Below are 26,360 nucleotides of genomic sequence, written 5' to 3'. Positions count from 1 at the left end.
TGTGATTATTTTATTGCAAACTGTTGGCAACTGTTGATTCTATTAGATCATTCACTATGAAGAGATAGCAGACCTCGTGTGTCTCCAGCGTTATTGTCCTGTCACCAGCTGGCTCAAATCTTTGAATAGTAGACTTGAGAAGGGCGTGTACACTAGCGTCAGGTGATCAATTTTCATAACGACAAATAAGTTGTGTCAGTGCGCTACACCAGATTTTTAAAATTGTTTAACCTTTTTCTATTTCTATTCAAGAGTAGTAACGAACAAATATAATAGACTATGTCATATAATTTTCATTTCAAATAAAAAACGATAAATGAATCCATGCATTAGTTGTTTTTTCTGATTCTCATGCAAAAATCAATGACTGTACCTGACAGGTAGACGACTGCTGTTGATAACAAGAGACTGAGGCCTCTCACCACTTTTTCTCGGCAACTGTTTACTAATAACAACATCAGTCTCTGATGACAAAGTCCCCAAACTGTGACGTTTACTATTAACTGTAACTTGACTTTCGTCTGGAATATTTTCAAAATTTTGACCATTTTTGTGAGCCCTAATCGGCAGGAATGATTTTTGAGGCGTCTGAATGTTTGAGCGTTTTGCGACAGGACTTTGTGACAAGTTATTAGGGTCTTGGTTACAACGTTTTTCAGGGATTTTACTAGTTTCAATTTTTGAAGATGGCGTTTTTGAACGGTTTCTAGATTTTTCCAAATTTGAAGTCTTAGGATCTCCCGGTGTTCGGGGACAGCTTTTTACAGAAATTTTACTAGTTTCGAGTTTGAATGGTTGAGTTTTTGAAAGTTTTTCATGGGTTTCGAAATTTTGAGAATCACCTTCTGTTATTTTATGTGTCGATACATGACTTTCGGAGTTTTCTGAATTTATATCAACGCCTTCCGATATTTTGTGCTTTGAAAATTGAGTTTTGAAAAGACTTTTAGGTTCCTCTACCTTTGAATAATCAACTTTTGTGTTTCTATCACTTGATGAGTTAGAAACATAACTCTTGGAAATCTCTGCAGATTTAGCGGGTTTTTCTGAATATATTTTGCACATTTTTTCATTCAGATTCTTGGAAGCAGGAGGTGCTACAGAAGGATTTTTGGATACTTCTACTTTGAGAAAACTGTTCATTTTATCAGTGGGGGCTTGACTTTCAGGTATTTCCGATTCTTCAGTAGTTTTCAAACATTTTTCAGAAGTTTTCCCAGTTCTTGAGCTCTCAAGATGAGCACTTTCAGTAGATTTTTTAGTATATTCTGAATCCTCTCCAGTTTCTAGATTTAATACTGGACTTTTAGAGGTATCTCTGGGGATTTTATCGGAATGTCGCAGACCTCTATCACTAATTTTGTCGGAACGATTTGAAACAAGACTTAGGGAAGACTTTCTCAGCTCCCCAGTTTTTTGCAGACATGATTTAGATGCTGTTTTTTCGTTGGAACGTTTGGAAACCGGACTTTCAGAAGGTTTCTTACCATCTCCCGATTTTTTTAGACTTGACAAAGTACTATCATTTGAACGAGTAGAAACGGGCTTCGATTTTATACTCTTATCTTCATTATTGACACCAACAGTTGAAGAATAATTGAAAGATTCATTCCTATAAGAAAGATTCACAGAGGAATTATCACGATCAAAATTCAATGAATATCTTTGTGCTTTCTTCACACCTGAACCACTAGTTTGATCGTAGGTACAGTCACCATCAAAAACTAACGATCGCCTCGGATTAATTGAGGGAATACTAGTTTTATCAGAAGTATATCCACTCTCAAAAACTAGAGAACGTCTCGGGGATTTACTAATGGTAGGAATGCCAGAGGATGTATTTTTTGATAACTTCACAGGAGATTTATGAGTTTCTGTCACTTTGGAATGGATGTCTTCTTTTTTCAAAAAGGATTGATCGGTTTCGACTTCCTGTTTTTCCACCAAACTAGTTTCAGTTTTGAAAAGCACAACATTACTGTCCGAATTTTGTTCTAAATTTGTCTCTGGGTTGTTCTCAATATCGATTATATGTGATTCCTTTTTAGAAATACTATTCACAATTCTATCACCATGATTCAATCTTCTGTGAACAATTTCGGTATCTGGATGAAATTCTTCAGAATTTTGTACAGTAGCCTTCAAATCTGAATTATTTTGGTGCAATACAATCGCGGTTTCGTGGTTATTACCAGTTTCAAATTCATTACTATATATTGCTGAGGAGGCATTTTCTGATCCCAAACTATCAGTAAAATTATTTTGAGGTGTAAGGGACAAACTTATATCCTGTGTTTCTAAGATTTTTGTCAAATTATCTATTTCCAAAGGAGAACTTTCAACTATATTTTTAATGCTCTTATCATCATATTTGGAATCTATGATATCCGGACCTGTCTTGTCCGGGGTTGATTCATTAATGGAAGAGCTTTCCAATCTAGAGCATAAGCCGATAATATTGATAGAACGTTTAGATTCAATTTCGGTTTCATTTCCATTCGAATTAGACATTACTTGTTCTGATGTTTCCAAATTGTTATTTTGAACATTCAAGCCTTCAATTTCAATATTCTCACTAGAATTGGTACTTTCATTTATATAGCTGTAGGTATACACGGCAGGCACAGCTGTTTCAAAATTATTGTTCAGAAAATTTGAAGAATTTATTTTGAACTTTCGAGTGTTTGATGTATTATAGTCTTTGTTCATGTTCTGAATATCTTGTCTGGATTCATATGAGGCTATAAATCGATTATCAAGTGTATCATTTAGTGTGGTTTTCCCTTCTACGGTGCGACTTATATCATCTGTATAGTTGGAAGATGAATTTTCATAAACTCTCCCACCATGAACATGAAACGTTTCTTGTCTGTAATGTGAGTCATGAATTTTATGATTTTGTGTTTCTTGAAAGTGAACGCGAGATGGATTTCTAACAATAATATCCTGAGTTTCACTACTGAGATAATAGATTTCTTCTGACGGGGTTTCAAACTTAAAAGTATCGTTTCTAGTATCCTTCAATATTCCCCCTACATAACTGGCAGATTGATTTTCAACAAAACGTTTTCTAGGTACATAACTATGATTAGGGAAACCTTCTGATTGATTTTTGGACAAATGAAAATCATGTCTTTCACTAAATCCTTCCTCTGAATACACAAAAGAGTTTTCACTAATAGGATTTCGATTTTCATAAGTTTGTTGCTCAATTTCCGTTGGATTTTTTTCAAATCCGGGGGAACTTGGAGTATGGTAGACAGCGATATCGGGTAGATTGCCGGTGAAAGAAGATTTAAAGTTTTTGATAATATCAGGGGAGATGCATCTTGCACTGGGGGTAGCAGAGCGGTGATCGATTCTAGAACGTTCACTGGTTGAGTTTGGGAAGTTTTGGGTCGAATTATTCACAGGGATCCCCAGATCGCTTGAAATTCGGGTTAAATTTGTAAATTTTTGAGTAGAATCACACACAGTGGCCAAAAAATCGTTTGAAATTTGGTTAGAATTTGTAACAGAATCGTTTCTACTTGTTTCATCTGATGAGGTTGGATTAAAATGTTGATAGTTCGAGTTTGGGTCACTTCTAACAGTAGAAGATTGGGTCAAATTGTGACTCAAATCGTCTACAAAATCTCTTGCATCACTCAAACTATAAACATGGTTACTTCTACGAGTCTCGTCACTGTTAAGCTGATCCAAGCTTCCAGAACTGAAGTTTGGAACAAGTTGGTTGTTAACTGTCTCACAAGCTGGGACATGATTGAAGCTAGGGAAGTTCAGATTTGGAATTATATCATTGTTTCTATCAGCTTCGTGAGATGGAAATTGATAGATGTTTTCGAAATTAGAGATTGGGGGGGAATAGCTTCTAGCTGCTTCAAAGTTTTGATAATTGGAGTATGGGACAAAAGTGTTTCTAGGTGTTTCATAGGGGGGAATTTTTTCGTTAGAAGGGGCTTGATCAGAATTTTGAAAATTTGGGGTTTGAGCAAACCCATCCCGAGATGTTTCCAGGGGCGGAATTTGGTCAAAATTTTGAAAACTGGAGTTTCGATTGGAACCATCCCCAGTTGTTGCTCGAGCAACCATATTCCCAGATGTTTCAAGGGGAGGAATTCGAACAAATTGTTGTGCATTGGAGTTTTGAGGGGTGTCACAAGTAGCTGCCAAATTATTGTTGGGGCAGAAAACTGGAGGGAAATTTGGAAAAGTGTCGTAGACTATTATGTCTGGAGAGAGCTGTCTGGAAGCGGCTGGAGTGTGACCAGCGTCAGCTGGTGTCGACTGCTGCTCACTGCTCGAGTCTCCATGCCTGCTGGCAAAATTGAGAAAGTCAGGTCGTTAGTGGAACGTTTTAGAGAGAGAGAAAACAAGACAGAAAAAGAAATCCAAGAAGGAAATTTAAGGGATGAAAATTTTAGAGAGAGAAGAAAAGACAGATATCCAAGAAGAATAAGGAAGGAAAACAATGAGGATGTAATGCGGAGATATAGTGAGGTCCACGTTATAATGGCAGTGGAGAAAGATAGCAGAACAACGTTGCCGAACCTCTGTCTTGTCAATGCCTTCTTGAGCAAGGCTTCAAGGTTTTTTCCGAGACAACTATTTTTGAGATCTGTTGCCAAGGAAATAGTGCAATTTGGTTTCGTTTTTATTGCAATGAAGTTCATGAATAATTTCTATAGTGAGGATCGCGTTATGATGGCAGTGGAGAAAGATAGGAGAACAACGTTGCCTTGTCAATGCCTTCTATAGACGGTAGCTGATACAGGTTTACTAATGTAATATTAACTGTTCATTCTCGTTTAAAATAATCAATTATATTTTAGCAAGCAAAATATTATATTTGTCAATGATTTCATAATGAATTTTAATGATTGAGATGAAATATTTTGTGAATTAATTATTGATTCTACAATGTTAAAAGCCGATCTGGCAACAGAGCAAATCGAGAGAGAGATAGTGCTATCCGCTTTGTTGAATGAAAGACAAGGATAGCAATACCATTTCTAATCAAACACTGCCATTATAACGTGGACCTCACTATAGTAGAATAGGAAATATCGCAATTAAATGAGAGAGTGGGGAATAAGTGTTACGTTATCTGTATTTGGGAGAGGAACAGCACAAGGTTACCTTATTTTTCCTCTCCCTATCATTTCGATAATGTACTTATTGTATGAATGAATAAAGAATAAAGACAGAAACTGATAAAGAGAGAGAATAAATGTGGTAAACTGGAGAAAGAATGATTACGTGGTAAGATGGCGAGAGAATAAGTTAGGATGGGAGAGAATAAAAGAAAGAACGGGAAAAATGGATGAGTTACAAGAGCAGAATAAGGTGAGAAGGAGGAGAAGGAGGAGGAGGAGGGGAGGAGGAGGAGGAGGAGGAGGAGGAGGAGGAGGAGGAGAAGAGGAGGAGGAGGAGGAGGAGGATAAGTAGGTGAAGGAGGAGGAGGAGAATAAAGTGTAGAAGGGGTAGAAAAGAAGAAACTGCAAATTGATAAGACCGTAGAAATTATGGGATAAATTCGAGGAAATCTGGCGTATTGATGATATAAGAGAGAGAGAGTGAGAGAGAGCAAAAAGGGAAAGGAGAAGGAGGAAGCAATGAGAAAATTTGTAAAATCTGAGATGAATATCAACAACAAGTGGAGAAAAATATTTTTAAATAACTTTTTTTGAGTTATTTTTGGTCATTTTCAGTAAATTGAATAACTTTCTCAAAAATCAATATTTTAAAAACATTTTCGTTTCATTAAATCAACAATACCATGAAGAATTTATCCTCTGAATCTCATGGATTTATCTCTTACCGTATTTGAATTGTTCTGTCCCAAAAATTTGAGCTTTAGGCGCTCATATCTCAAAAAGTAATGATCGGAAAAAAATGTTTTCCTGAGAAAACTTTTTCATTTTGATAGCTTGATGATATACAAATCAAAAAACTTTGAAAAATATCACCAGTAGAAAGTTTATTTTTAGCCTTTGCACCGCCTTAAATTTATAATGCTCAAGTTCCTGAAAGCCAAACCACTTTATTCACTTCAAGAATGACATGATCTGAGTATGGAGAGCCTTGACTTAGTTCACTATTTAAATGTATTTTATAGGCTATATCTATTCAAGTATTATTCATGTATAGAACTCATATATTTTGTGGAAGCTTATTGTTATGAGTGTTCAGACATCATATTGATTTGTGTGAATTGTTTCATTTTTCATGTAGATAAGAAGTTGATATTAAGGTATTCATATTAAATAAAAAGACTAAGAAATTGTCAAAAACCAAAGATTTATTGATAGTTAGAAAGGCCGGTTTCGGTTGTTACACCATTGTCAATCTCTGATAAACTCAGAGAGTTTAGCTCAGGGACATTCAAGCTCAGGGAGTTTATCAGAGATTGACAATGGGTAACAACCGAAACCGGTCTTTCTATCTATCAATAATCTATGGTTTTTGAAAATTTCTTAGTCTTTTTATTTACTTGTTTCATTCTGTATTTGTCTGTGTGACTTTTGTATGTATCTTGTTTCTTGATGACTATGTCTATTGCACTATGTGTTTAATGAAAATAGAGAATTCTATTCTTTTTCTATTCCACTAACCTGGAATCGAAACTCCTGCTATTGAGAGATCTGACATCTCTCACATCAAAAGTTCTCGGAGGATTCCGCAGAGGTACAGCACGGGGATTTTACTGAAACAACCAAACAAAATACAGATTAAACAAAATTATAACTTTAAAAAGGAAAGGATAAAGTGTTTATATCAAATAGGTGTTGAATATATTAGATGTAATTTATATCTAAACACAACCAAACAAAATACAGATAATACAAATTCAAATTCAAATTTATTTATTCAAGTAAGTCACAATACATTCTGGTCTATACACGAATCTACAATAAATTACAGTACAACAGCTAATTATGCAACAAATTTCACATATTATGAAAACTTATTAATTACAATGAAGATTGAATGGAACATTAGAATATTGATAATATAGTATTGTAATGTAACTACATAAATCAGCGGTTTTTCAACAATGAATAAATGATAACTTCAATGAATAAATATACACCCCACTATAAATTATATGTGTTGGGGTATAAGTAATTAGTTGCTTATTGCGTGTTATAATTACTATTCACAAACTTCATTCACTGATATAGGATTAAAGTTTTTTATAATAAAATTAGTAAAAATTTATAATACAAACAAATTATGAAATTAGTAGATAAATATCAATATTCTACTAAGGATAATAATAAGAAAGGTTATTTTAGAAAAATGAAAAACAGTAAAGAGAAGAATGAAGAATAAATAGTTTCAATATTTACAGTCTAACTAAATTTTCACAATTTTCCACCCCAATATCAACCAACCAGGAAAATAAACTTTTCTTGAACCTGTGTCTATTGAATTCTGCCCTAATGTAACTTGGTATTGAATTGTAAATTTTTGGTCCCAAATATATGTAGTTTCTTTGCCCAAATGTAGTGTTCATCCTTGGTACTATTGAATGCGTGTTTCTCTGCCTTGTTTGATGGATACAAAATCATAACTTAGAAAAAGAGCGGATAAATTGTTGATATCAAATAGGTGTTGAATATATTAGATGTAATTTATATCTAATGTAAGAATATCGAGTTTCTATAGACACAAAAACATCGCACTAAAAAATCTTCCAACATCAATAGGTTCAAAGTTATAAACAGTATGGAGACTTATTACAACTAAATAAACGCTGATTTACACGGTGCCAGTCGGCTTGCCAGTTAACCTTCCGGTAGTCGCGCCCTACTCAGTCACACGAGCAGTCGCGTGTTGTATTTTGTACAACATCCACTTTTTCCAAGTGTTATGTACTCTGTTTACTGTCAAAACATATTAATTAATTGTATAATTACTTTCTCCATCTTCTTGGATTATTTTACGCCTATGAACATTTGGATGATTACCATTTCATAGCCCAATAAGACATAAGCCATCAATTCCGTGTTATTGGTTCGTTTACAGTCGCCGTATACAGTATTTCCCTATCTTATGCACTGTCGCGACTAAATGGCACCTAAAGACTGAACCATTGCTTGGTTGATACTGCAACTCAGTGTAGTGATGGGGGGAATTTTTTGGAATGCATAGGTGACTCATTCACTGACACCACCCCATTCAATAGGTTTGTGCAGCAAAAAAACTGACACTGTTGTACTTTTTACAACAGCGCGACTGCCGGAAGGTTAAGGTAGCCCGTCACTGAATGCTGACGACTGGCACTGTATAAACGGCTCACGCCAGTAACTGGAAAAGCCAGCAAGCCAAGGATGCGCCAGCAGCTGGCAGTTTCAGCAGAACAAATATTTTTGTTATACTGGCGCGCCAGCTTACCGCTCTACCGCGTAACCTAAGTGGCGCCAGCCGACAGGCACTGTGTAAACGGCAACAGTCGTCTGCCAGTCCAGTCCCAGTCACCGGCCGGGGAACATTAACAACGTGTTTAGTAGTATTGCTTGTAAATTGTTAGGCTACTAAGTGACTATAGTAAATTTTTAGATTTTTCAAGATTGGACCAATATTAACTGAGATATGGCAGCTTTAGTGGTTGGTGACCCACCTTTAGAGGGTTATTTAACGTTATTTTATTTTTTGAAATGACCTAAAATCGCTTACTATTAACATGCAATGGAAATTATTGCATCATTGAGGCGACTCTATCAGCATGACTTGGTTTACACTGCAGCAAACTTTCAGTGGTCACCTATCACTAAGGCTGCCATATCTCAGTTAATATTGGTCCAATCTTACAAAATCAGGTACCAATCGATAGGTAAATAAATTTACTAAAAAAGGTTATCCTTGTATTTTTTTGTAAAACAATCGGTTTCTGGGTTATTTGAGAAACACAATTTTAAATGATCGCCATTTGTTTTATGAATTTTAAAAATTATCATAATTTTTTTGTAGCTTTGTCTAGTTGTTATAAATGATTGTGCAAAGTTTCAATTTCGTATGTTTAACCATTATTTAGAAAAAATAATAAGTGAAAAAAGCAGAATGGACGCTGTGTGAGTAAATGAAGACTTCCGGGCAATTTAAATATGATATTCAGATATGGTTTTTACCCAGGAACATGACCCTAGAGTATTTCCCATGGTAGGGAGTTCGTAAACATCCTGCATAATAATAGGCCTAATACCGACTAGTAGTTCTGTGAACAGTAGACCTCACGCAGTTTTCTCATCCACAAGTACCTGATTGAAACTATAGACCTTATGAAAATACAGCAATAGAGTGGCTTCTCCACACATCTGTGTAATCACTTGTCAGCTGATTTATGATGAATAATTCTATAGTCTGATTTTTACTCTAATATTGGCGTATGAAGGAGGCTCCTTTTCCCTTTCATATTATCCTTGGAATGCAAAATTTCCAAAAACCTTGTATAAGCGTCGACGCGCAATTAAAATAAAAAAGGAACATACCTGTCAAATTTCATGAAAATCTATTACCGCGCTTCGCCGTAAATGCGCAACATATAAACATATAAACATTAAGAGAAATGCCAAACCGTCGACTTGAATCTTAGACCTCACTTCGCTCGGTCAATTAACTAACTGTTGTAATGTAGAAAAGATGGGTACCTCTATTTTATTCTATGGTAGCTTAATGTGTTTAAATAATTTCATGTAAACTTACGATTGGCAAAATGTGATTTGATGTCTTTAGCATTTGCCGCTATCGCATCTAATAATTTTTCCTCCTTCAATTTTGTTGAGTCCTTTTCATCCAGCTGTTGACAGAACAAAATAAATGATTAATTAAAAATTATTATTATTATTATTGACTAGCAGGAAACCCGTGCTCCGCAAGGGTACCTATTTTAAAACATGACAAACTGAAAAGTTTATGTAATGAAATATTGAAGAATTGAAAATAGGCCTATAACCATCCACGGTTAATAAATTATAACCATGCACGGTTATAAAATATGCAAAATTACAAATTAATTAGTCCAGTAGTTTAGACGTGATGATGCGTCAAACATAATTTTCCTATCAACTAAAATATTGTGTCCCTCTTCATATTAATAACTAGCATAGAATAGAATAGGATAGAATACAATAGAATACGTTAATCTACCAATAAATACAATTTAATGTACATTAGGTGTCGTCAAGAATAAAATCCTATAAAACTACTGAGCCAATTCATACACATATATTATCATCACACAAAATAAGTAGTTATTACATCGACGGGCAAATTGAAAAATTCCTCTACATTATATAATGGGTTCTCTGTTAGTAGCTTTTTAACTTGTGTTTTAAAACGGGCTTGATTCATATTTCTCACACTAACAGGCCTTGATTGATAAAATATTCTATAATGGCCTTGAAGTTCATTTAGCCTGACAAAAGGAACATTCAGATGGCATGCTTGTCTGGTGAAATGCCTGTGTATCTCAGACCTACATTCAAGAACATTCAAACTCGTCCCTGACCCTGACCAGGAGTTGCATGACGTACAGGCTGAACAAAGTCATAACCTCCAACGAGACAAATATTGGACGACAATGAGCGAGGTAGTCAGCATTGGCCATAAGCCTTACTACTATTTTCTGAAGAAGCAGCACCCTACTAGTATTGGCTGCTCCGCCCCATAGAATAAGCCCATATTGAATCAAACTCTGGAAAACCCCGAAGTAGGACGTCCTCAAATATTGCTGAGGAACAAGAGTTCTCAGACATCTTATAAGAAAAACCACTCTACTGAGCCGACCACATAACCAGTCAATGTGGCATGTCCATGTTAATTTTGTATCTAGAATAATACCAAGTAGCTTAGCTGAAAGTGATTTCATCTTTTATATTTTTTAAATAAAAAATAATTGACTTGGTTTTTTCTCGATTTAATAAGAAGTAGTTTGCCTGAAACCAAGAAGGAATGTCGTTTTGAGCATCAGCCATCCTTTCCCTTAAAATATCCAGATTTGCATCACATGAAAGTAATGATGTGTCATCAGTATAGCTCACTATCCTACTATCCACACTCACTCTAATATCATTTGTCATTATTATAAAAAGCAATGGCCCCAGATTCGATCCCTGTGGAGCGCCATATTTCACATATCTTGGATGAGAGAAGACACCATTAACACAAACCGTCTGCCTACGATCCGTCAAATATGATCTCAACAGCTGATTGCTCTTTCCCTCAATACCAAAGTGTTCAAGCTTAGCCAACAGTATATCATGGTCAACAACATCAAATGCACGGCTCAGATCGCACATGGTTACTCCAGCAAGGCTATTCATCTCAAAACACTTCAAAATATCCGTCACCAAACTCTTCACAGCTTCAATTGCTGACCGACCAGACCTGAATCGAGGCCTGGTAGCAGGTACCCCGTGCTCTCCGCAAGGGTCTATTTAAAAACTTGACAAACTAAAAACTTGACCGGGTGGTATCTTGAAGAGTTGAAGTAGGCCTAGAACCATCCTCGGTTAATTAAGAATCTATATGCAAAATTCAAAGTTCAGACGTGATGACGCATCAAACATAATTTTCCTATCCCGTACGTGTATAAGCCAGTTCTTTACTTTATTACACTACAGATGAGTTCTTCAACTTGGTGCTAACCTAATAAAGTGAGAGAACTTGAATTTTGTTTGGAAACCTTCCTTAACTTAATGCCAACCTGACAAAATTGGACTGGTTATTAATTTAGTTGCCAATTTCAACCAACTGTTTCGAAGAGGTAGTATCGCTAGATTATAGTTCTATATTAACATATATGGTGTGTATTCATGTCCCATGAATGAAATTCGAACATTAATTATTCTGAAAAATCTAGAAGGAAAATTGAAATTTGGGCTTCGAGGTGCACGAGATTGATATTTTTAGAATCTATGTGCAAAATTTAGAGATCTGAATCATTTCCGTTTTTCCGGTATGCAATCCACAAGTTGAAAATTTTTGTTAAAAGACGATCTGGCAAAAGAGCAAAGCGAGAGAGAGATAGCGCTATAAGCTTTGTTGAATGACAGATAAGGAAAGCAATACCATTGCTAATCAAACACTGCCATTATAACGTGGACCTCACTATAGAACTAACGGCTTGAGTTAACATGAAATTCGGAACATAAACGTCCTATACCATAGGATATCTCCTTATGCTATCTTCACACTATGATTAAATCTAGATGGTTCATATTCGCCTAGCTAAGGCTAGGCACACACCTGTTAGTCAAGACAAGACATGATCAGACACTTTTAGTCACAATACTTCACATAGTTGCTTATGAAGCAGCACACACTGATTAGTCGTTGCAATTAGACATGTCTTAATAAGCAACTATGTGAAGTTTGTGACTGAACGTGTCTGATCATGTCTTGTCTTGTCTTGACTAACTCGTGTGCGCCTAGCCCAAAGTCTGGCTTACCTTGACTTTGTCGATCATTTTGTTCATGGTGGCAATATGTTCGAGCACCAGCTTGTCTCGTTCATTTTTAGTCTTCTCGATTGCGGCGTCAACAAGGACCGAAAATTTGCCATTATTTTTGTCGTGGGCAGCAATGCATTTCAAGGTGGGCATCAAATCGCACATCATAAATCGTATGTTGGCCACTTTGTCTTCTAAAGTAACAGAAAACGACAGAAATTTGGTTAGAAAATGTTTTTATTGGCAGAAATTAGTTATTTGTGCAACTAGTGCGCAAAGTGATAGTTTGCTGCACCGAAAGAAACGTTTACGCACGAGCCGTAGGCGAGGGCGGAATGGTTTCTTGAGTGCAGCAGAGGAACTTTGCTCACGTATTTCACATTAAATTTTTCCTACAGTTACCATTGAAATCCATCAAATGTTTGTCTGTATAATTTTGTTATTAATAACAACTTTAATTTATTTTGAATTTGATAATCCAATTGAAAATTAATAATCGATAATTTATTCAAATTGAAAATCAAATTAATCCAAATAATTTGAAAATTTGAATAATTTTGAGTAAATCTTGATTTCTAAATAATTTTTCAACCAATCAATTTATGAATGAAAAAAATATTATTTGAAATAATGAATAGTTAATAATATTCAAAATGTATAATTTAATGAGTTCTCATTCTTATTTATTTGAAAATCAGAAGAATATAGATAGAACAAATTCGCATTCAAAATACACGCCAACAATGTCAATAGCTGATTGGGATGGCTGCAAGATAATACGCGCAAAGTATTAAGAGTACGCAAAGTAATACTTTGCGCACTAGAGCGGAAAAGTGATTCTTTGCGTTCTGTAATCACTGCAGGGATGGTCACTTTTCAAGGTAACTGTAGGAAAAAATTACATCTTAGAAATACATAATAAAAGCAATACAAATTTTACAACATGAGAGAATACTATTACAAAATAAAATGAAATGCCAATTGAGTATTTGCATCTCGAGATACCAGTCCTGTTTGAGATGGTGATCTAAAAATTGATTAGAAAACTAGCGCTAAAAATTAGTTACTGAGGCCGACAGTCGCATATGAAGTGACACATATCACATAACAGTATCGATGATTTATAAATTTTAGCTTCAAAGTATATTGTACAATAGTATTATGATATACAAGTTTATAAATCTACATGAGAAAACGAATCACACCAAAATTTCAAACTAAACACACAGATAAATTTGGTTGAAAAATGAAAGTTTTCAAGTAAAAGATTGTTTTTGTACTATCATTACTATGGCTAGAGTGCTACTGAGGTAATTCTTCAAAGACTGTACCTCCATTAATTGACCGAACGAAGTGAGGTCTATGTTTTAAATAGGATTTTATTTTATAGGAATTTCCTCCATACTCTGATATTACTATATATATTATATCGTCTACACTGGAGATAGGATTAATCAGATATAGAACTATTCATAATCAATCAGCTGACAAGTGGATTATTCATTGCATGCATTACAAAGGTGTCTGGAGAGGCCGGTAAACAGGTGAGACCAGATACTTGTTGATGAGAAAACTGCGTGAGGTCTACTGTTCACAGAACTACTAGTATGTGAATATTTCCTATTTTAGTAATAATAATGTGAAATATTTCTTCTATGTTTGGTTTTGAAGCATCTAAATTTAAAAATCTACTTTCTTCTATGTTTCGTTTTGAAGCATCTAGATTTAAAAATCTACTTTGTGAAAATAATGAAAGACTGAAAATTTTGTGAAGTGAACAACTACCTCAAGACTTTACCTAGGCCTATTTCGGACTATGTGTAACCTTATCTAAATTTGGGAGAGGAATAGCACAAGTTTACCTTAACTTTTCTATCCCTATCATTTTGATAATGTAGGCTACTTATTGTATAAAGAATAAAGAATCATTAACCATACGTTGGCCAAAGTGTCTTTTAAATTAGCACAGGCATACAAAAATTCAGTTGGAAAATAAAAATGTTAGTTAAACATTACAGTACCTACTTCTAAATTTTACGGCCGGTTTCCGAGATCGGGATTTAGCTAGTCCAAGTTCTAGACCGTCAGCTGGAGTCAGAAAATTGGCTTTCCAAAACGGGGCGTAGACGTAGTTCTTATGATAGTCTTTATTTTCTCATTTCTATGATATTGGAAACGTTTTTCCTTGACGAAATGAGACATTCCTGAATAATTCTAAATAGCTGAAACTTTTCACTATTTTCTCTTCATTTTATTTTGTGTTCAATTTTCTAGTTTTTCGAAATTCAATTTAAACGTGGACTACGACTACGCCCCGTTTTGGAAAGCCGAGTTTCTGACTCCAGCTGACGGTCTAGAACTTAGCTAAATCCCGAGTTCGGAAACCGGCCCTTAAAGTTTCAAGAGCTGTACTTGAACTGATTAGAATGTTCTAATGAACGAGGAAAGATTAAAATTTAAATTAAATGAGAAAATTGAAGATTACCTTAAAATACTAAGTTGAAATATAAACATTGTGTTTCAAAACTCCCTACCTATATTCTAGGGTATTGATCCTAGGTAAGAAACATATCTAAATATAATTTTCAAACTATAGGAAACTCCTTACTCACCACACTAAATCTGCCATAAACACCTCAATATTCGTTCAATCTTGGAAAATGAAGTGTCAATTGTTTTGGATTTACTAAGAACTTACCTGTATAAATTACTATATATTGCCACAGAGAAGAAATAGCATAAGTAGATATCCCATGGAATGGGTCGTTTATGTTGCAAATGGAAATTTCAAGCCGTTTTTTTGTCAACTGAAGCCGATTAATGACGACTACCGTCTATTATTACTGTTTTGTTGAGGTGAGAGTGTAAGAACGGCACAGTATGAGAGACTACCAGCGTCACATAGCTTCACAAAAAATAACTGCTAGGACTATCGGCTGCAGTTAACGTTGAAAATTACGACATAAACGCCCTATAACATAGGGATATCCTCTAATGCTATATTTTCTCTATGATATTACATAAATACAGAGTGTTCTGAAAAAAGGTGCCCATAAGTCAGGGCGTGATTCCTCACATCAAAAGAAGAAAAAAAGTTCAATTAACATAGGTCCGAAAATGCTTGGTTACCAAGTTATACAGGGTGAAAGATTTCTGAATTTCAGTACCCCTGCCCTACGAGTATTTGTTGGCTGTTAATTAAGATGTTGGATTCAGCGTATTTTATGTAAAATGAACTGAGAAACACAAGAAAAAATAGACAAAATCTATTAAGCTCTCTATTTTTCATGCGTTTTGTATGTAATTAAATTAAGGATTAGTTTTTCAAGGTTGCGTTTGTGAATTATAGACTTCTACATCTTTCTCTTCAAAATAAAAATTTTCTACAAGTTCTGTAAGAAAATATTTTGTGTTTATTGTAGATTTAACATAGTGAATCTGCTTCAAATCTTAAAGAAACTTGTTTTTCGGGACCAAGTTTCGCGAATTTCGTCAAATATCTTAGAAATTACTGTATCTAACGGTTTTATTCAATTTCTCAGTTCATTTTACATGAATTACACTGAATTTAACATCTTAATTAACAGCCAACACATACCCGTAGGGCAGGGAAACTGAAATTCAGACGAAATCTTTCACCCTGTATAACTTGGTAACTAAGCATTTTCGGACCTATGTAATTAGAACTTTTTTCTTCCCACTTTTTTTTATGTATTTGAACACGACATGCAGTCGATTATTAAGTAAATATTAAAAACTTTTACTTACTGACTGGAGTACTTTCAATCGTCTAGCGATCATTTTCAACAATCAATTGATTGCTAGACGATTGAAAGTACTCCAGTCAGTAAGTAAAAGTTTTTAATATTTACTAATAATCGACTGCATGTCGTAGTCAAATACATAAAAAAGTGTGTTTATACAAAGCAGCTCGGAATGGATCAAGAAACCATCACCATTTTTTCTTCTTTTGATGTGAGGAATCACCCCCTGGCTTATGGGCACCTCTTTTCAGAACACTCTGTATATTACTGATTTATGATAGCTCAAGGTACACCTTTCGTCCCTTTTCCAACTAAGATGAATAGAGTGTAAACTCTATCCATAAATTGCTACAAATAAATTTCCCATTTCCAAGCACATGTACAGTCATAGCCACCTCTAATACAGGCCCCGGCCTACGATATTGCAACGTCGCAGTGTAGGCCTAGAATCTAATACATGATTGGTGAGAAAGATTTGAAAAAATACCAGCTGATCTTTTTCACCAATCATGTATTAGATTCTAGCCTACACTGCGACGTTGCAATATCGTAGCCGGGGCCTTGTATTAGAGGTGACTATGGTACAGTACAATATCTACTAAAGCCAGAAACACTCAATTATCAATTTTAGAGATAATTACCCATGAGTGCAATAGTTGGTATGAAGAAATGCGTTCTGAAATAAGAACTGGAAAATATTTCCAGTATATATGGAATTGACCGCACATAAATTGACCGATTGTAGAAGTTTTTACTGCAGCACATATCTGAAAAAATAGAGGTCGTAAAAATATCTTAATATTCTAAAAATGGACGTAAAAATATCCTGATGATAATGATAATCATGAATATGTATATAGTGAGGTCCACGTTATACGGGCAGTGTTTGATTAGCAAGGGTATTTCCATCCTTGTCTATCATTCAGCAAAGCGGATAACGGTATCTCTTTCTCGCTTTGCTTTGTTGCCAGATCGTCTTTTAACAATGTAGAATTAGAAATTAATTAATAAAATTTGTCATCTTAATTATGAAAATTCATTAGGAGATTATTGAAAAATATAACTTCTTGCTTAATAAAATATAATTGATTATTTTAAATGAGAATGAACAATTAATATTACATCAATAAACCTGTATCAGCTACCGTTTATGGAAGGCATTGACAAGACAGTGGTTCGGCAACGTTGTTCTCCTATCTTTCTCCACTGCCATTATAACGTGGACCTCACTATAGAGTCAACAGACAAGAACCAAAAACAATAGGGCAGACCATATTAAGCGTTTTTCAGGCGTTTTCAGACAGCGTTTATAGAGTCGGCAGGGTTAGTACTTGATTCATCATTATTTCGTATAATTTTTGTATTTTACTATACACTTGGATCATATTTATGTATTTTCCACAATCGCATGTTTTTCCGGCTGGCGATCGTGTGATCAAGCCGTAAATGTGTGTTTAATTATTGTGTATTTATAGTTCAATGGAGAATAAAAGCATTATTCTATTCTATTCTATTCTAGAGTCGGCAGGGCAGAAAGCTCTCAGATTGGCTGATGGTTATTAAAAATAGATCATATGAAATAAAAATACTAAGAAATTGTCAGAAACCACAGATTTATTGATAGTTTGAAAGACCGGTTTCAGTTGTTACGCCATTGTCAATTTCTGATAAACTAAAACTAAATACAAGAGCAGCAGAATTATACTAGTGGGCGAGTACTGCTATTGATCAAGGGCATGAACGCCTGCCATTCGCCCAGCTAGACGGTCTCCTCCCACTCAACGGTGTGACAAAATGGCGGCTTAAGTAACAGAATCGCCATGATAACAAAATTTACTTTCAGTACAAAATAAGAACCAAGAAAACAAGTGGAAGATAATAAAACAAATATGTAAATAGAAAAACTATTGTTTTATTATCTTTCACTTGTTTTTTTTTGTTCTTATTTTGTACTGAAAATAAATTTTGTTATCATGGCGAGTCTGTTGCTTAAGTCGCCATTTTGTGACACCGTTAAGTGGGAGGAGACTGTCTAGCTGGGCCAATGGCAGGCATTCATGCCCTGCTCTTGTATTTAGTTTTAGTTTATCAGAGATTGACAATGGCGTAGCAACCGAAACCGGTCTTTCTAACTATCAATAAATCTGTGGTTTTTGACAATTTCTTAGTCTTTTTATTTAATATGAATAATTACTAAAATATCAACTTCTCAACTATACAAAAAGAGGAAAATAAATACATCAGTTAAAGGTAGAAAATAGGCTACTACAAAAATCTGGTGTGGCGCACTCACACAACTTTCCTTGCCGTTATGAAAATTGATCCCCTGACGCTAGAGTTCACGCGCAGCTCAAGTCTACTATTCAAAGATCTGAGCCAGCTGGTGACATGACAATAACGCTGGAGTCACACGATGTCTGCTATCTCTTCATAGTGAATGATTTAATAGAATCAACAGTTTGCAATTAAAATAATCACATATTCTCGAATTTCAAGCTTATTTTCAATTTTAGGTGAATATGTTACTGAACATTAATTGTAGAGATTTTCATGCTCAATCGTTTCCACTTAACATTTTTTGTTTAAATTTTATCTGAAGCCTAATAATTGGGAATCTAAAATCAAACTTTGCATAGATAAGGCAGAGCTCCTGAAATTTCTACAGATATAGGACTTATGGCAATTGATAGAGCTTTTCAATAACTATTTTAGGTATAAATTTGATTAGAATCGTTGGAGCCATTTTTGAGAAAATCGCGAAAAACTCTGTTTTCGACAACATTTTTGCCTTTTCAGCCGCCATCTTAAATTGTATTTGATAGAAATTGTTCGTGTCGGATCCTTATATTGTAAGGACCTTAATTTCCAAATTTCAAGTCATTCAGTTAATTTGGAGATGATATATCGTGTACACAGACACACACACATATACAGACTAATAGCATAGCGAAACAATAGCGTAAGTAGATATCCCATGGCATAGGGCGTTTATGTCGCAACTTACTGTTATCTCAAGTCGATTACTATCGATTATTGTGGATTTTTACTGTTTTGTTGGGGTGAGAGAGTATGAACGGCACAATATGAGAGACTACCAGCGTCACACACCTTTTTGGGAAAGAAATACGAAACTATCGGTTTGAGATAACAGTAAAAGTTGCAACATAAACGCCCTATACCATGGGATATCTACTCAAGCTATTATTTCTTTATGCTAATACCCAAAAACCACTTTTTTGGACACAGGGGACCTTGAAACGTATAGAAATTTAGAAATTGGGGTAACTAACCTACCTTATTTTTTTCGGAAAGCAATACTTTCCTTACCTATAGTAATAGGGCAAGGAAAGTAAAAAGTGAACAAACTATTACCTGCAATGATTGAATTTCTCAGATCGTTTCTTTGACTCATATTAGTGTTGTAGCGAAGGAAAACCAGCAAAGTCCTCACTATTGCAACACGACATTCTACTGTTCTCTGAAAAAAACATATTCAAAGCAATCAAATAATGACAATAATTCACTTTGAAAAATGAATAAGATGGAATACGGCTGGTAGGGTTGGAAATAGAAAACAATATCAAGTGAATTAGTAAACATTTTGCAATAAAATTTCTCACACAAGAATTATTTGTGTAATGCTAAGAATTGATAGGATCTGTAATAACATTCAGAAACAGATGACTTCAAGCCCAAGAGTGAGTCATATGTATGTGAACCCTTCAATAAGTTGGAGACTGTTGTATATATAATACTGTAACTTTCAGGATAAGTTATTGGTCGAATACTCTACCTTCTGACGTACAACTGAATTTCAACCACTCATAACGGGGTGACTTAGGGGTTGTAACTCGAATATTTTAAATGTAAACACCCATTGTGAAGTATATCATTTTTAAGGCATTTTCAAAACAAGAAAGATGGCATCAATAAAAAAATTCTATGATAATTAATTGTATTATATATGATAATTATTGGTTGCCATAGCAAAATGTAACGTGATATAGATTTTCGGCTCTAAATTTATTGTCTAAATTTAATATTTTCTAAATTTGGCTTAGTGGTTTTGTGTTTTGTTTCGGTTTTGTATATGTTTAGACTCTTTAACCTCAAAATGAACTTTATTTGGAAGTGGAAAGTGTAAATTTAAAGTATTGTGCTCACTATAACCTTAGTGTCCGGTTTCCCATTAGGGAACTTTGGACTATATACGGCGAGGTGGAACTACCTTTGGGTCTCCCCACCATTCAAAGCCATACGCGAATAATAATAATTGTATCCAAAATGGCGGCTGATTGAAGTTTTGGTTTTTAAAGAAATGATTGGTAAATCGCCATTCAGTTATCATAGAAAAATGTTATTGATGTCATCTTTCTTGTTTTGAAGAGGCCTTTATGATGTACCACACAATGGGTGTTTACATTTAAAATATTCGAGTTACAACCCCTAAGTTACCCCCTTATGAGGGATTGGAATTCAGTTGTAAGTCAAGTTGTAAGTCAAAAGATAGAGTATTCGACCAATAACTTATCCTGAAAGTTACAGTATTATATCTACAACAGTCTCCAACTTATTGAAGGGTTTTCATACATATTACTCTGGTATTTTAGTGCCGTTTGTATAGTGTGAGTTCAAAGAATATGAAAGCGATTCATAAATCCTCGGTTGCACAAAAACCTGTTAAATTTAAACTGTGATTAAATGCCTCGAGAGCCAATCAAAGAAGAAGTCTTCTATCCAAAACAGCTGTGTCAGATCACTACCTCCGTGAACAAAGCCATAGTGCATTCTGGTGACGTCAGCACAGGTAGGGCTCCTACACCAATAAAAACACTAGCTGATACAGATCAGCTGGAATCAACAAAATTTTATTGGTGTAGGAGCACTACCTGGGCTGACGTCACCAGAATGCACTATCCTATACTATTAAATGAGCAACTTCTGTTTATATGTTTGTATTTCACCGGATCTCGAAAACGGCTCTAACGATTCTCACGAAATTCAGAACGTAGTAGGTTTATAATATAAAGATTCGATTGCACTAGGTCTCATCCCTGGCAAAACTCGCTGAAGGACATTAAAAGGACAATTATTATTCATCCTTGGAAAAACAGATAATAATTATTTCGTTGTCTGTTGGTGATGGAAGTGAGTGAGCGAGTTCATGTGTGTGGGACTGTGTCTAAATTATAACTCAGCTGTTGAACTTTTGTAATCATTCAATCAGGTACTTCGTGTCGGTTGCAAAAAAGCCGGGCTATTTTCATTCCTGATTAATTCCAGTAGATCCATCTTTTTGAAATGGTCTTTTCTGATTTGGATCACGTGAAGTTAATCAGGATTAAAATTTAACCGGCTTTTGTGCAACTGGGCCTTTGTGAGGGAAATTTTTGCATTCCTCTGGGAATTAATCTCAATTCACTGTGATTAGATAGAACATTTCTGTATGAATGTTATTATAATTTCTTCTTCGTAATAAATTTTTTAAGCTTTTTTACTCCAGAGCGAAGCTCGGTCCCCGATATTGACTTTGTTTACGGAGGTAGTGGTCTCATTGGCTCTCAAGGCTTTTAATAACGGTTAAAATTCAACAGACTTTTGTGCAACCGGGCCAAAGAGTTGAGGCACATATGCTAATACCAGTTACACCCAACTATAGTAGGTCCACGTTATAATGGCAGTCGAGAAAAATAGAAGAACAGAATTTACAATTATCTGGCCCGTTTGCACAAAAACCGATTAAAGTTTAATCATGATTAATTTCACGAGAACCAATCACAGAAGGTTATTCGAAAAGAAGTTTTTCTGATTGGTTTTCGTGAAATTAATCATGATTAAAATTTAATCGGTTCTTGTGCAACCGGTACTCTGCCTTGCCGGTACTGTCTTATATGGATAATAGCTAATACCGATTAATAAAAACAATATAAAAACTTGTAGTACCCTTTATTATTAAAATCTTTGAAATATTTTAACGACTAGTTTCGACCATAGGTCATTTTCAAGTTAATAAATATTTGAATATTTTAAAGTTTTTAATAATAAAGGATACTACAAGTTTTTATATTGTTTTTATCAATTTGTACAAAAGTAGCCCATATAAGTGGAGTGTTTTTAGCTGATACTGATATATCTGATGTAATATCAACTGTTCATTCTTGTTCAAAATAATCAAATATCGGGGCACCGAGCTTTGCTCGTTATTTATTGATAAACAGAACTCAATTCTTTAAAATGATTGGGGAAGGACTAACAAACACAGCCCAAAACTGTTTCTTCCCCGAATTTTGATTTATACACTATAAATATTCCAAAAAGTAGGTTATGTTCCATACACTTGAATTCAGGTGAAATTTTCAGTCCATATATTTGAAAACATAAAAGTTCTAACTTAGATTGTTTACATAACGAATTGAATAACAAAATAACACTCACTAATCACTTAGAACTGTAAAATAACTATTAACTTTGAATATTATGATAATATACCATCTCATGTCAACAAATCAGATTACTGTATTTTGATCGAGTCAATTAAAATTTCTATATTTCTCGCGAGATACGGTAAGCTAATTGATTACACAGCTGATCTCCCACACAGGCACACGCATCTTCTGTTATTGACAGACGACGAAATCATCATCTGTTTTTCCAAGGATGAATTATCCTCTTCATGTCCTTCAGCGAGTTTTCCCAGGGATGAGACCTAGTGCAATCGAATTTTTATATCATAAACCTACTATATTCCAAATTTCGTGAAAATCGTTGAGCCGTTTTCGAAATCCGTTGAGCATAAATAACCAGATAGCCAGATAACCAGATATAAAAATAAAAACAAATATACAGAAATTGCTCGCTTAATATTATAGGATTATATTTTATTTGTCAAGGAAATATATTTTTCAAGGATTAGATGATAAATTTCCATAATTGAAATGAAATATTTAATTAATTATATTTCTACATTGTAGGAAAACGATCTGGCAACAGTGGGGAGGTTGAAAAAGATAGCGCTATCTGCTCTGTCGAATGATAGACAAGGATAGCAACACCAACGCTAATCAAATACAGCTATCACAACGTGGACCTCACTACGAATTGAAGTAATTATTCACAACTTTAAACACAATTTTAAATTGACAAACTGAAAACTTGACGTAATGAAATTTTAAAGAATTGAAAATAATAGGCTTATAACCATCCTCGGTTAATTAAGAATCTATGCAACATTTCAAGTTATTCAGTCCAGTAGTTCAGACGAGATGAGCGTCAAACATAATTTACGTATCCCGTAAGTGTATAAGCCAGTTCTTTCCTTTATTATAGTATAGACCATAGGCTGTTTGAATGTCTACAATACAGTCCCCCCCCCGTTCATGGCTACTGAGGAGCCACTGTTTTAGTGGAATGACTTTGAGTGAGAATCGAAGTGAGACATTAACTTTTTTCATTTTTGTAGATCAATTGTTGATGTCCGCTCTCTTTGAATGAATGAACAGGTTAGGACTTTCGAATAGAATTAACAATAATGATTATTCAACACAATTATCTGTATCTATAGCCCGGTCCAGACGCTCAAGTTTAGCTTTAGTCTTTTGCTCAAACAAAAGTCGGAGCATGTAAGTCGTTGCGTCTGGACGGTGAAACGGATGGGTGTTAAAGCTTAAGTCGTCAAACTTAACATGTATCGGCCGGGAATCTTTTTCCATCAAACCGTCCGTCTTTTGTCTATCAACCAAAACCTAAAACGCGTAAAAATGGAGATAGAGAAATTGTGATTTCAGATACGGATTCAGCGCCCTCAAATTAATAAAATACCTCGCGAGTACTTGAAAATAGAAAAGTTTTTTTATCGATTATATATAACTCCATTTAACCCTTTTTTCTTTCTTGATTCTCATGATACTCTGAGAATTTGATGTTGATATTATTATTCACTATCATGATATATTAAGATGTACAATTTTGTTGATAAGAATACTATCTACAAAATTTCAATCCATTTACAATCACTGTGTCTCGAGATATGACATTTAGCGATGTAATAACAGTACAGTAATATTTTTGTCATTATCCAGTTGAATCAGCGAAAAAATACGATATAATTATTACTCATCTACAGGATATATGTCAATACAATATATGTCGTATACAATTCAAACTCAATGAACCATATCACAATTCATATTGAAGTGACACACAACCTCTAGCTACTTTGGACTGTTGTGAAAATTAGAATTGGAACTGTTTTGGACGTAAGTTAGCCTTTGATACTTTTCTGTAAGTTGTATAATTCTGAATGATTGGATAAATAAATAAACATATCAAGAACTGAGCTTGTGAGCACAAAAATAGGAAAAGGGACGACAGAAGACGGATGCGTGTGGACGCAATTTTACATCAGTCTTTTGCTTGAATCAAACGATCAGTCTTTTGCTTGAGCAAAAGACTGATGGTAAACTTGACCGTCTGGACCCGGCTTATGAGTTGTTTTTCAAGTGTGTAATATGTTTATTAGAACTATCGTTATAATATACAGAGTGATTATAAAAGGACTTAACAACTTTGAAAGTACATGAATATTTCTATTGAAATTACTTACAGAATTGAGAAAGGTGACATTTTGTTACAAAACACTTCAAGTTTAAGGTGTGGGTTTTATTTATTTTTTTTTTTTTTTTGATGTAATACCGTTGGCAATGCGACTACATCCCACCGATAATCAATTTCCAGCCAAACTCGTACCAGCATATCAGGCGTAACTTGTGCAAGCGCAGCGATCCGAATGTGATCCGATTTCGGAGGTCATTACGATTGCCTGGTAGAGGCGGAATATAAACCTTATCCTTAATGAAACCACACAGGAAGTTAGAAATGCATCGGTGTTAAATCCGGTGAGCGAGATGGCCATGCAATTGGCCCTGCATGCTAGATCCAGCCAAGTTCAAAGCGAATGTCTAGAAAATCCTAAATAGTCCGAGCGCAAATGTCATGAATAAGGCACTCCGGGTTATTTTTGATTACCTGCCGTGGGAGATTTCTCAATTTCAACGTTAGGTCTAGCATAATAAGGATCGTGATGATAATAGGTCGAAATCACAGACAAACACCTCAGAAACAAGATGGCCGCCAAAATTTTCAGGGTTTTGCTATATCGGTTGTATTTCAATAACCGTTCAAGATATTTAACCGTTTTTTAGACGAAAATATTTTTAAAATCTTCCTCTACAATTTTTGTTTTGTAAAATTTTCCTCTAAACGGCATATTTTTTTAGTTATAACCTTCAAAAGCCCAAAAAAACATTTTTTTCCAAATTTGTTCAAATTTTATTTCATTATAACTTTTTTTGTGCAAGAGATACAGATGAATTTTGAATCTATGAAATTTAGAGCGCTTTTTCAACTTTGGAACGATATATCTACATGCGCTGTACGTCGAAAAATGAACTCTCCAGCGCCCTCCAAAGAAAACCCTGCATGGTTTCTGGTGCGTTTTTCCATACGCATGAGGTAACAAGCTAGAACTATAATGACATCTCGTTGAATATCTTAAACGGTTATTGAAATACAAGCGATATAGCAAAACCCTGAAAATTTTGGCGGCCATCTTGTTTCCGAGGTGTTTGCCTGTGATTTCGACTTATCATCATCACGATCCTTACTATGCTATACCTAACGAAGAAATTGAGACATCTTCCACGGCTGTTACTCAAAAATGACCACGGAATGACATTTGCGCCCGGACTAAAACTTTTCTTTCGAAATGAGGTGTTGCACCGTCATGTTGAACAAGATGGACAAGTGTCCATCAACTTTCTTAATCTTGAGCAGTCGCGTGTTGTAATTTTTACAACATCCTATTTTTTTGTGTGTTATGTACTCTGTTTATTGTCAAAACATATTAATTCATTGTATGATTAATATTTCAATCTCATTGTATTATTATTCGCCTATGAACATTTGCATGATTACCTTTTCTTAGCCCAATAAGGTACATCAAGCAAAGCCATCAATTCTATGTTATTGGTTCGTTGGCAGTCTCTTTCCCATCATATGCACTACTCATACACTGTGGCGACTAAATGGCACCTAAAGACTGAACCATTGCTCGGCTGATACTCTCAGTGGAGTGATGGGGAGA

The 26,360-nt window shown here is 34.8% G+C and overlaps 1 protein-coding gene across 1 annotated transcript in view; it reads right to left on the bottom strand.

Annotated features, from left to right (window-relative positions):
• Window positions 1-26,360, bottom strand: part of LOC111050877 (serine/threonine-protein phosphatase 4 regulatory subunit 4) — a 56,158-nt gene that overhangs the window by 3,530 nt on the left and 26,268 nt on the right. Inside the window, exons 13-18 of the mRNA XM_039429352.1 lie at window positions 19,592-19,697; window positions 16,861-16,986; window positions 12,456-12,649; window positions 9,709-9,802; window positions 6,615-6,706; window positions 374-4,315 (exon numbers count right to left, since the gene is read on the bottom strand). Of these exons, the coding sequence (XP_039285286.1) occupies window positions 6,660-6,706; window positions 9,709-9,802; window positions 12,456-12,649; window positions 16,861-16,986; window positions 19,592-19,697 (567 nt within the window). The 3' untranslated portion in view covers window positions 374-4,315; window positions 6,615-6,659. The remainder of the gene's footprint in view (window positions 1-373; window positions 4,316-6,614; window positions 6,707-9,708; window positions 9,803-12,455; window positions 12,650-16,860; window positions 16,987-19,591; window positions 19,698-26,360) is intronic.

This window comes from Nilaparvata lugens, chromosome 5 (assembly GCF_014356525.2).
Source record: "Nilaparvata lugens isolate BPH chromosome 5, ASM1435652v1, whole genome shotgun sequence".
NCBI lineage: Eukaryota > Metazoa > Arthropoda > Insecta > Hemiptera > Delphacidae > Nilaparvata > Nilaparvata lugens.
This window is presented reverse-complemented; position numbering and strand designations above follow the sequence as displayed.